Below are 12,828 nucleotides of genomic sequence, written 5' to 3' on the forward strand. Positions count from 1 at the left end.
ATTATGGAGGAGGCGCCAGGCTCGAACTTGCCTATACGGCAATGGGGCATTCCCGTACCAAAAATAGGAAATGCTACTGTGGGACAGTAAAAATGGGCCACTTTCTTGGCCAATATGGGCCACTTTGAGTTACTTCACTATGCACCTAGTAGTTTTGACCATTGTTGGTGAATATTTTTTACATATCACAGTATGCTTACATTTTACCAAAAACACCCCCTTAGGGCACGGTTCACAGTGTGTGACTGAAGGAATGAATATCCATCTGCAACTGTGGGACACTTTTTCATTGGTGCCTAGGGCAGTTTTATGCTCCAATCAGCTCATGTGAGCCGCCCCTGCCCTTGTCCTGCCCCTGTCCTGCCCCTACCCCTTTCCTCCATTTAAAAAATAAATATTTTTTTTACACCTCTGCTCTAGAACCTGAAGCTCTACTAGGACAACACTAACCAACTGTTTTCCTTTCCAAAAATCACAATTTTATTTGTGTATGCTGACTAAATGCAATTAATGTATTACTTTGTGGGTGTGTGGTATTACCGATAGTACGGTAGACCTGAAACTCATTTAACAATTGTAGGCGTACCAGCAATTACCAACTAAGAAGTGGCTTTTTGAAAGTATTGTAAAGTATACCTGTGTGTTGGTTGATTGTGTTAAGTATTAACAGTGACTAATGTAAATATAATACATCTATATATTTATATAAGCATGTTTCTTTGATTTGCATTATTAGCTAACTTCAGTGTACCTACCTACAGCGCACATCTTCCTGTTAAGATAAGCCTGACTGCTCTGTCACTCTACCAAGGTCACTGAGTATTACAGACTGATACTAAGAGTTTGGGGGGAGAAGGAATCTACAAACCATTGGGATAGCCTTCTAAAGTCTTGCCTCCAAAATGTCCCTAACCCTACTCTGTCAATGCTACCAACATTCTCAGGTGGTGCAGACTTTTACTAAGAGTGGAGCTTCTGTATTTCCTCAGACATGGTTTCATGTGGCCCCTTAGTAAGGCTTTATAAAAACTGTCCTAACAGCGAGTGAAGCATAAAGAGACTTCAGAAACCCAAAAATGTAATTCTCCCGAACAGCTATCTTTAAGTGAATTTCGTCTATCTGTTTATTTGAATCTTTTAATTTTAGGATAGATGGTTTCACACCCCTCATTGGAGGGCTGCGAAATAAATCTCCCCAACAAATTCCTTGCACCTTTTATTACCTTATGTAACTACTTTCATTTCACTGACAAAACTACCATTACAATAAGGCATTAAGTCACCTAAAAATAGAAATGTTAGTTCATGTGTTAGAATGTATTACTTAAAATATTTGCTTTTTTTCACAGGAAAAATAAAACGTTTGTTGGAGGAGCTCTGGGTGTGCTTTGATTCTGCAACCCAGGAACAGAAAAATAAAGATGTACAATCCATGCTTGGTGAGCAAATATTAAAGTTTTTTTTGTTTTAATTTGTACTGTCGCTTGCACTCTTGTATATATTGCCTTACCAGCATTAATCAAATGCCATAAGCACCTAGAAGAGGGCGGGGGTGTATCTGTGTAATAGCCTTTTACCAAAAGGGGCTGACATTAAGTTGCATTTTAAGTGCCTTCTTAAAACTCCACACATTTCTCTATTCAGCTACGGATGCTTTCTCAATTTCCTGTTCAATACTGAGTTCATCCTTCAGGCCTATACGTTCAGCGCCTCTTTCTCCAGACTGATGTGATATTCTGGCCAAAGGATACACTACCATAACACATAACATTGCTCGACCAGAATCAATAATTATAATTGATTCCGTTCAAAAATAATTGTTTTTGTACATGGTTCTGCTTGTTTAATAAAGGCCACAGGGTTGGCCATGTATCCCCCCCCCCCCGCCCACTTAATGCACAGCATTCCTTTTTCTCCATTGTTTGGTCCCTGCATGCTATGAGTCCCTGAACCGGAGCACACAGCATATACAGACTTCTGGATCCCACCTACACCAATTGCAATCTGTTTTAACTGATGCCATTCATGCCATTTACAGTTGTCAGATGCTGGGCTGCTCTGTTTTTGCGTCGATCACCACTGACCTGATGGCATACTTTGCAAATGTCTTCTTCCAGTCTTTTAAAAGACACTTATGGTAGCCCTCTTTTTAGCTCTGCTGCACTGGAAAAACAAATCAGGATTTACAGCTTAGAGGCAGAGAGAGACACTAAAGCCCCATGGGATTGCATCTTTATTTGAACAGGCAATTCACTGAGTCATTTTGATCTTAGTACAATTCGTCCTGCAAATGTTTGTTACTAGACCTGCTTCTTTTGATGAGGGAAAACCCCAGGGAGCTTCTTGTGTCCAAGACCAAGTCTTTAACTTGGTTTATTTCAAGGTCTAATCCTACTAGCCAGAACTGCTAATAAGGCATGCTCTTGTCTCAGAAGCCCAGGTACTGCTGTCACATTCTCTTCAGGGCTGGCTGGCTGACTCTTCATTGCTGATCTTTGGGCACACTGGTGTTTACATTGTTGACTTGCTGCCTAAACTATTTCCTCCCTGCTCCTCAGTCCTGTGAGCTGGACTTACTTTACGGTATGAAGCGCTGTACAAGTTATTTATATGCCAAATTCCCTTTACCAGTGACACCCCCAGCACTTTTTTCCTGGATTGTTTGGTCCTCCTTCTGAATGAGTGGGAATTATTTTCTCCACTCCTTCTTTTCCTCCGTTTGTGGGAACTTTATGTATCTATTTTTATACTTTTGCATTGGAGTCCTGTTTGCCTCCAATTGTCTAGGGCATCTGTGATTTCCTTTTGCAACACACTGCACCTTTTGTGCAGTGTTGCTGGTAGCCTTTGGGATACCCTTTGTATTTTCTTTTATTTTCCTTATGGGACCGGTTAAGGTATACTTTTTTATCCTTCTTTTTATCTTGCGAGATCAGCACACACCACCTTACATGGTATCCCCTTTCTCACGGCTCCTGTAACATTTTTGTTACAATGACAAGTATACCTATATGGCTGGTGGCAGTGGACGTGTTCTACCGACTTGTGTGGGATTTTTACTTGCAGGCTGTTAACCCAGCAGCAGTAATGCACAGAAGGGTTACCATTCCTCTAACAATGGTGGCTGTATTATCTTTTCGACATTTTTGGTGTGATATTTTTGGTGTGATTGTCATTTCTTGGTCCCTCTTCTGCTGACCTGGGAGAGGGAGGTCCTGGTTTGATTTTTGTCTTTGGCGGGAAACCTTTGCGTAGCCTGCTGAGGCTCTAGAGTGTGAGGACAAGAAACGAGGGAGGAGTCCGAAATTCTGTAGCGCTTTGTCTTCTGCCATGCCTACCTGCAGCCATTTCCAACTGGGAGGCTGGCTGTTCTAAAGGGATAGCTACACCCCAAAGTTTGAAAGTAGCATGAGTGCTGATTGGGTGGGCTGCTGGATAAATGAGGATGGGGAGAAGTCTCAGAAATGTGCCAATTCCCTCTACCTTAGAGACCCCAAGCAACTTCCCACACTCTCGTGTATTTTAATGTGATTTCTTTTTTAATTTATTTATTTATTTTGTTTTACTCTGGTGGAGTCTTGACAAACTCCTAGGCATCTTTTACATTGTGTCACACAGCACCTTTAGTGCAGTGACACAGGGAAGTCTCAAGATTTCCCAAGGTTTAAGTACCTTCTCTGGGATGAATTGTTTCCCAGAGCAGTAAAATGAAATTGACTTTACTTGCATTTCTAGCTTTCTAGACCCAGCACACACTGTCTTACAATAGGGTGCTGGAGGGGTTAACTAGTGTCCCCTTTGTCTAGCTTCTCAGATAACATTTTTATGTTACCCTTTCCTCACTGAGTGGCTGGTGGCAGTGATTTCATTTTTACTACCGTGGTGGGCATTTACACGACTGAGGCCCAGGAACAGTGAGATCTGCAGGGCTGCACAGGAACAGAGGTAATCAGCTGCATCTTTTCTTCTTTATCAAGGTACTGTAAAACAAGTCTAAGAACTTACCTCTTACTGTGAAAGTGCTTGTCTCTTCTGCAACTCACAAGTCTAATAAGCTTGTGGCCCTACATTTGATTCTTCCTTTTATCAAAGAATTCTAAGAACTTGTGCGAAGACTTTTCCATTTACTTACCTGAAGTGCTGCATCCTATACAAAGACTTTTGCCCATTGACTTTGGCTTAGCCTACTGAATTAAATGACTCTTCTTTTGCAATCAAAAAGTATTTGCCCTGCTTAAGAACATTGATGATCTCTTGTGTCCTATAACCTTTGCCTTTTACCAACTTTTAAGAGTATTCTGAATGCCAACAGTAAGATATTAATGTCCCCAGGACCCTTGTTACTGAAGTCACCTGTGGGTATAGGTTGTGTCTGTGTGCCATCCCAAAAGGGTCTTGTCTGATTCAGAAACTCAGTGTACAGTATTTAAGTGTTTGTGTGTTACTAGTATATTGCTCCCTTCTAAAGAAGGCTTTACAACTGACTGATAAATAATTGTTATGCAAGAAACCTTGAGTGTAAGTTTATTTGAATACCTGTAACTGTGAATCTTTGTGCAACTCCACTACTGCTCACATTTCCCCTCTTGAGATCAGCCTGGCTGCTGAACACGCTACCAAAACTGTGTAGTACAAGCTTATACCAAAGGTTGGGTTGCCTATACCTGTAGTCCTAGTTGCTTGTGGTGTTCCCAGAAGGTACTGCATTCAAACTTTGCCTAACAAATGGCAACACTGCGGTTCTCAGATACCACTTCAGACTTTCCTTGCTTTTGGGGTCCAGCACTCTGTTGAGGTGGCTCAGGCTTGGTCAGTCCTGCATCTGGATAGTCCGGAGGATCTTCCTAGCGCTCGGGTCCGACTTAAAAGCAATGCACACAATCTGGTGTTCCTCTCCCTGGCACTTAGGTTCCAGCAGCAGTGGAAATACAACCAGCTTCGAGGGAATGTCCAGACGGGCTTACTTTGAAGTTGATTGGTCCCACCAACTCAAAGGGAGAATTCGTCCTTGCAGGGCTTCTCTAGTTTAGGCGAATTCAGAGCTTCAGCACAGCAGCAGGGCTTCACCGGGCAAACCAACCGTCCAGAAGTTGCAGCAGGCGTCTCTTCCAAGTTCTTCTGATTCCTTCGTCCAGTGGTCGACTCTGCCTTCCAAGCCAAAAAGCCTTGCCTTTTTATGCAGGTTTCTCCCATTCATTCCAGGCTAGCTGTAAATCGCACAAGAGGGTGGCTGTCCTGGCAGGACAGCCAGCCGGCCAGTCACCTTTGGGCGCATTCCTGTAACCAAGGGGATTAAGGACAGGGAGTTTCGGCAACCTGCCTCACTTCCTGCCCCTGCCAGACATACTGGATCCAGAGGCAGACTTCACTTGTGAATCCTGCCAAAGACAAAATGAACAAAGGGACCAAACCTGGTTTGGCACGCAGAGTAAATCTCAGGAAGGACCTTTCTGACAAGAAATGGCGAAAAAAGAACAGGGCCTTTTTGACGAAATGGGCACCCATGGGTGCCTTACCGTGACTGCGGACGCAGCTCGCGGTAAAAACACACAATGGTAGTAAAATGTAAACCACTGCCACCTGCCATTAATTGTAGAAAGGGTAACATAAAACTGTTACATGAGAAACTAGACAAAGGGGAAACTAAGTAACCCCTCCAGCACCCTATGGTAAGATAGTGTGTGCTGGGTCTAGAAAGTTACCAAGCGTAAGTAAAGTCAATTTCACTTCACTGCTCTTGGAAACAGCAGTTTCACCAAGAGAAGGTATTTAACCTTTGGAAAATCTAGGACACTTGCCTGTGCCACTGCACTGAAGGTGCTGTGTCACAGCGTAAAGATGATGCCTAATGAAGTTTGTCAGAGTCCAAAGTCAAAAGAAACACAGAGAATAAATCACATTAAAATGACATGAGATAAAAAGTTCTAAAATCCAGCAAAAGAGCTGGGGGTCTCTAAGGTAGAAGGGAATTAACATATTTCTGAGAATTCTCCCTAACACTGGTCAAACCCTGGTCAAGCATTGGCGTGACCAGAAAGCTAACATCGTGGAGGTTACTCAAGACCAGCTAGTTCTAGTTCTGGTCCCAACAAAACAGAGTTTTGTAGGATAAACGGACTGTTCCCTTCAAGGTTGTAGGGAAGTTTGGAAAGGTCAATTTTTTGGTGGACTTGGGCAACACCAAAGGTTTTCCACACCAACCGCCTGAAAGCTTATGTTTCCAGAGCAGAGATGGGAGCTTTGCTTCTAACATCTGAAGAACAAGAGGAGGAGTGTGAACCTCTCCCTGATCTTCTAAGGGGGAGGGGGGGATTCTTCAGATGGGTCTGTAGAATGAGTTTAACCCTCTTCTAACCGGATACTGCAGCACAATGAGTGTATAGCCTTGTTAACTCAGTTTGCACCCTCTGTTCTCACTGACACCAGACTTGACACCTTAGGGTCAGCATGATATTGATACTGGTGACGGTGTCCCTGTCAAAAGCAGGGGCTACAGGATGCCAGACTAAGTGAGAAATTGCGTCAAGCAGGTCAACAAAATGCTTGACCTTTTGAGTTATTGAACACTCCATGGCCATGGGCTAGTACAGTTGTACTAGTACCAAAGGCAGGAACCAAATCATGAATATTCTGCAACGACTACAGGGCCTTGAATGCAGTCACCAAGACCGATGCCCATCCTTTACCTAGGACATATGAGCTGGTGGACAAACTTGGATCTGCCAAGTTCCTCAGCACATTTGACTTGATGGCAGGCTATTGGCAAATATCCATGACGGGCCAAGAAAAAAAAATCGTCTACCAGTGTAAGACCATGCCACTTTCAAAGGGTGGTAAATGTTCTGAAAGGGCTAGAGGACATCTGCATTGCATGCTTGGATGATGTTGCAGTATTCATCCCCTATTGAGAAGAACCTTGTTGTCCCCTTGGACAAGTGTTGCAGGCTATACAACAGACCCACCTGACAATCAAGGCTAGCAAATGTCAAGTTGGTCAGAGTAAAGTGGTTTCCCTTGGGCATGAGGTAGGAGGTGGTGAGATCAAGCCCTTACCCAGCAAGTACGGGCTGTACAAAACTGGGACATCCCCACTATTCAAACCCATGTGAGAGCCTTCTTTGGCCTCACAGGTTACTACCAGAATTTCATAGAGAACTGTGGGTCCATAGCCTCTCTGCTGAATGTCAGATCTTCTCCAAAATATCCGAAAAGGGTGAAGTAGATTGAAGGTTGTGATAAAGACTTTCAGGGGCTCAAAGATGCCCTCTGTAAAGCTCCAGTGCTGAGAGCTCCAGATTTTACTTTGATCTTTAGAGTACAGACTGATTAATAGAATGCAGGACTTGGAGCTGTCTTGAGCCAAATGGAAGAGCATGGCAGGGAGCATGCAATCTGCTTTATTAGTGGAAAATGTAAGGATAAACAAGGTGGGCAAACATTGAGCGTGAGTGCTTTGCCATTGTGTGGGCATTGAGGTTTAGACCATACCTGCATGGATCTACTTTCCATGTTCAAACTGACCACCAACTCTTGAGGTTGTTAATGCAGATGAAGGGGTATAATCAAAAACTGCTCAGGTGATGATTAGCCTTCAGGGCTGTGACTTCACCATTGAGCATCGGTCAGGTAGCATGACTGACTGGATCAAGAAATTCATCCAGGAGTAGATTAAATCCTCCTGTACCTTAGTTTGGGGTGAGATGGGGTGTGAGTGTTAGGGAGAATTTTCAATTTTTTCAGCATGGGGTCTGGCATTGATTCACATGCTCATGAATATTCCCCACTGTCAGGCTGGGAATCCTTGTTAAAAGAAAACATTGTTTCACTTTCACTTACAAACTGTCTTTCTCCTATAAACCAATCACTGAACTCTGGGTCATACTTCCCCCAGCCAATGACTGCCCTCTCCCTAAGCCCCTCCTCTGGCAACCAACATCAGATTTTTACTGCACGTTCAAGTGTTGGGAGCCCTCATGTTTTGGTCTGAGAGCTTTTCTAAGTTTTCGTGCTTTTTCGATAAAAAGTTTCTATGCTGTCATGCATTTACCTGATCTGACTCTACAGGATGCGGATGCAACCCCTTCAGGAATGACTGGATGCTCGGTGGATCCAGGTATCCGGAGGCTTTGCAGACAAGATTGTTCTCGACGAGGAGTTCCATCGAGTGTTAAGGTGGTGGAGCGTGCGCTCCAACAACGCCGGGGGGTAGAATTTCCAGCACCCTCATACCAGGAGACGTTCACCACGGGCGCTTCCCTGGAAGGCTAGGATCCCACACCAGACATATCCACGCCAGAGGCCAGTGGCTACAGGAGGAGAGGGATTGCCACATCAATGTCCTGGAGCTGTGGGTAGTGTTCTGGGCCCTCAAGTCGTTCCTTCTGTCCCTCAAGGGCAAGGTGGTGAGGGTCTTCACAGACAATACCACCACAATGTTCTACATCAGGAAACAAGGGGGTAACAGATCCCCAGCGTTCTCCAGAGAGGTGCATGACTTGTGGCACTGGGCCATCGCCCAAGAGATGTTCTGTTAGGCAAGATTGTATGTAGTAAACCTGTGGGAGATTACACCAGCCTTGTCCTCTTGGAAATAGGTAAACCACCCTTTGGTATAGGCCTGTACCACACAAGTTGGTAGAGTGACTGAGTAGCCAGGCGTATCTAAAGAGGGGTCAATGTGCGTTGTAGAGTTGCAATATAGAGATTCACAGTGACAGGTATTCAAATAACACTTCTACTCAGGGTTTTAAAATAAGCCTTCTTTCGAAAAGGCAATATGCAACAATAAAATACACTTCAAAAATACACTCCCAGTTTCAGTTAAGTAGATACCCTTTTGGGATGTCACACAACACTTCCTACACCCTGAGGTGACTTCAATTGCTAGGACACTGTGGACATTGATATATCATTTAAACACTTAATGCAATACTGAGGTTGTGGAAAAAGGAATAGCTTAGGGAAGGAAACAAAGGTAAACAAGTTTCTCCAAACAGGTAAGTACTTTACAATCCCGCAATGAAATGCAGGTTAACCCTTTCCCAGCTATACAAGTAACCTAGGTATGACTTTTTGGAGGGACAGATAAACACAAAGTCCGAGGGTAAGAAGAGTCTGCCAGGAGCCAGGACAGCCAATGTCAATTGAGCAAAGTCTAGGGGAGCTGAGGCAGTCCTTGAAGAGGGCACAAAAGTTTTGCACAATGTTAAAGAGTTTTGTTGTAAAAAGAATCACTGTTGGGCCACAAGCTGGGAGGCTTGTGAAAAGCAAAGCTCCAAGCAACTCTGCAAAGGGCAGCCAATGCAAGTCTCGGGTTAGAGCAAGCAAGCTACACACAAGAGCTAAGTACCCCTAGTTACACAGTACCTTGAGTCTGAAGAAAAAGGTCCAGCTGGCTTCTGTTCCTGTTGTAGTCCTGCAGATCCTGTTGTTCCTGGGCCTCAGTCGTGGGGACAAGAGGGAGGACTTCTGGGGACTCCTGCACTAGGGTTTGAAGGTCTGCAGAAGCAATGGGCACACTCCAGATCAGCAGCACTGTGCAGTTTCAGCTACTCACAAATAGCACCACTGCGGTTCTTGTACACCTTCTGGGCTCCCCTTTGCTTCTGGGGTCCAGCACTCTGTTGAGGTGGTTCAGGCTTCGGTAGTCCTGCTTCGAGGGAGCCTTTACGATCGTCCTGGAGCTCGGGTCTGGCTTAAATACAATGCACTCGTTCCTGGTGTTCCTGTCCCCCGGCACTCTGTTACAGTTTGCTGGATTTTGGGGACTTGGTTTTTTTTTTCCTGGAGTGTGTGACCCTTTTTTACCCCTCTCGTATTTTGATATGTGTTTTACACTTGTGTTTTCTTTATGTAGTCTAACCAACACCATAGGCATAATCTTTTGCAATTGACACACAACCCTCAGTGCAGTGACACAGGAAGCCTTTCAGGCTTTCCCAAGGTTTAACTACCTTCTCTGGGATAAACTACTGTTTCCCAGAGTGAGTAAAGTGAAATTAGCTTTACTAGTCTTTTAAATTCCTAGACCAAGCACACCCTATCTTACAATAGAGTGCTGGAGGAGTTACCTAGTATCCCCTGTGTCTAGTTACTCATCTAGCAGTCAAATGCTACCATTTCCTCTCAGAATGGCTGGTGTCAGTGGTTTTACAACAAACTACCATGACTTTTCCCGACCACGAACTGTCCGCAGCTCCGATAATGTTAAATCGTGGGAGCCATGTTTTTCAAGATGGCGTCTGAGCCTCCTTTGTTAAAACCGGTCCCGGTCTTCTTTTTTCACCATTTCTTTTTGTAAAGGTCCTTCTCGAGTTTTTCTCTGCACGGCAAACAAGGTTTGGTCTTTGTTCATTCGCCTTTGGCGGGCTTCAGGATTGAAACCCGCCTCTGGCGCCTGAGTGTCTGGGGTGGGCAGGAAGTGAGGGAGGTGCCCAAAATCCCTGTGCTTAGTCTCCTAGGAGACCCAAATGCATTCTGTGGTGATTGGCTTGTTGACTGCCCGGCAAGGACAGCCACCCTGCGGGTGAGTGACAGCTAGACTGGAATGAATGGGAGAGAACTGAATAAAAGGCGTGTATCTTGGCTTGGAATGCAGAATCGACCACTGGACGAAGGAACCGAAGAAGAGCTTGAAGAGGACGCCTGCTGCAACTCCTGGACCGTTGGTTTGCCCGGCTCTGCTGCAGTGCCTACTTCCGAAGTTCTTATCGACAGAGAAGCCCCGGCAAGGACGACTTCTCCCTTTGAGTTGGTGGGACCAATCAACTCCAAAAGTAAGCCACCTGGACACCTATCTCGGAGCTGGTTGAATTTCTTCAGAGTAGCTGCAGGAAACCGTAGGACCACGTAGAGGGACACCAGTTTGTGTGCGTTACTTACAGCCGGAGTTTGCCAGTTGCGAGCTTTTGGCAGTGCAGGAGTCTCCCGGCGTCCTCCCTCTTGTCCGCATGACTGAGGCACAGGAACAGCGAGATCTACCAGAACTGCCAGGAACAGAAGTCATCAGCTGCCTCTTGTTCTTCATTCTAAGGTCCTGTGAAAAGAAGACTGGGAGAACTTGCCTCTCGCGGTGAAAGTGCTTGAAACGTTTGCAACTCGCAGGCCTAATCAGCTTGTGACCCCACATTTGATTCTTCTTTTTACAAACTACTTCTGAGAACTTGTGCAGAGACTTTACCGTTTACTTACCAGAACCGCTTTATCCTATCCAAGACTTTAGCCCATTGACTTTGGCCTAGCCTATTGAATTGACTCTTCTGGTGAACTCAAAGTACTTGCACTGTCTAAGAATAATTGTAGTCTTTTATGTTCTGATAACTTTTACCTACCTTTTTTTTTTAAGCGTGTACAGTACTGAAGTATATTTGTGTTATATTTGATTGCCTCCTTCTAATGAATGTTTTATAACTGACTGATAAGATTTCTTGGATAATTACTTATTAATTTGAGTGCACGTTTATTTGAACACCTGTGATTGTAGACCTCTGTGTAACATCATTACTGCTCACATTCCCCTCTTGAGATAAGCCTGGCTGCTCAGCCCTGCTACCAAAATTGTGTAGTACAGACTTCTACCAAAGGTTCGTTTGCTTACACCTGTAGTCATAGTTGTGTGTAGTGTTCCCAAAGGGTACTGCATACAAACTTTGCCTGGACCGTTGGTTTACCCGGTGAAGCCCTGCTTCAGTGCTGAAGCTCCACATTTCTAATCGACTAGAGAAGCCCGGAAAAGACAACATCTTCCCTTTGGTTGATGGGTGAGAACTTGTGCGGAGACTTTACCGTTTAATTACCAGAACCGATTTATCCTATCCAAGACCCACCAACCCAAGGGAAGATGTTGTCCTTTCCGGGCTTCTCTAGTCGATTAGAAATATGGAGCTGCAGCACTGCAGCAGGGCTTCACCGGGCAAACCAACGGTCCAGGAGGGTGCATCAAGCTTCTCTTCCAGTTTCGTCTTCGGTTCCTTTGTCCAGTGGTCGACTCTGCCTTACTTGCAAAAGACCTCACCTTTTGTGTAAGTTTCTCCTATTCATTTGCAGCCTAGCTGTCACTGACACGGCAGGTTGGCTGTCCTGCAAGTAGAGCCAGCCAGCGAATCACCTTTGGGTGAATTCCTGAAACCAAGGCGACAGGAGACTAAGCACAGGGAGTTTCGGGAACCTCCTGCGCTTCCTACCCTGCCAGATACGCTGGAACCAGAGACAGGCTTCACCCATGAATCCCACCAAAGACAAAATTAACAAAGGGACCAAACCTGGGTTGGTGCGCAGAGTAAATCCCAAGAAGGACCTTATAAACAAGAAATGGCGATAAAAGAAGACCAGGGCCATTTTGACAAAATGGGCACCCATGCGTGCAATACTAAAGCTGAGGTTTCAGCCTGCGATAAAAATGCACAATGGTATGAAAATTAAATCACTGCCACCAGCCAAGGGTAACATAATGTTAAATGAGAAGGTAGACAAAGGCGATACTAAGTAACACCCCCCCCCCCCCCAGCACTCCACATAAAATGGTGTGTGCTGGGTCTACAAAGAGAAAAAGGTAAGTAAAGTCAATTTCACTTTACTACTCATGGAAACAGTAGTTTATCCATGTTGGGCAAAGTTTGCATGCAGTACCCTCTGGCACCACTACCCACAACTATGTCTACAGGTGTAAGCAAAACCAACCTTTGGCATAAGTCTGTACCACACAGTTTTTGGTAGCAATCTGAGCCGCCGGGCTTATCTGAAGAGGGAATGTGAACTGTAAGGGTGTTACACAGGGGTCTATAATTACCAGTATTCAAAGAGACTCTTATACTCAAGGGTTCTTGGTGA

At 44.8% G+C, this 12,828-nt stretch overlaps 1 protein-coding gene across 1 annotated transcript in view; it reads left to right on the forward strand.

Moving 5' to 3' along the window:
* The window catches only part of ICE1 (interactor of little elongation complex ELL subunit 1), a 740,954-nt gene that overhangs the window by 180,280 nt on the left and 547,846 nt on the right, over nt 1-12,828 (forward strand). Inside the window, exon 11 of the mRNA XM_069613713.1 lies at nt 1,350-1,439. Coding sequence (XP_069469814.1) covers nt 1,350-1,439 — 90 coding nt within the window. The remainder of the gene's footprint in view (nt 1-1,349; nt 1,440-12,828) is intronic.

This window comes from Ambystoma mexicanum, chromosome 5p, assembly GCF_040938575.1.
Source record: "Ambystoma mexicanum isolate Mex_15411 chromosome 5p, UKY_AmexF1_1, whole genome shotgun sequence".
In the NCBI taxonomy this organism is placed as follows: domain Eukaryota; kingdom Metazoa; phylum Chordata; class Amphibia; order Caudata; family Ambystomatidae; genus Ambystoma; species Ambystoma mexicanum.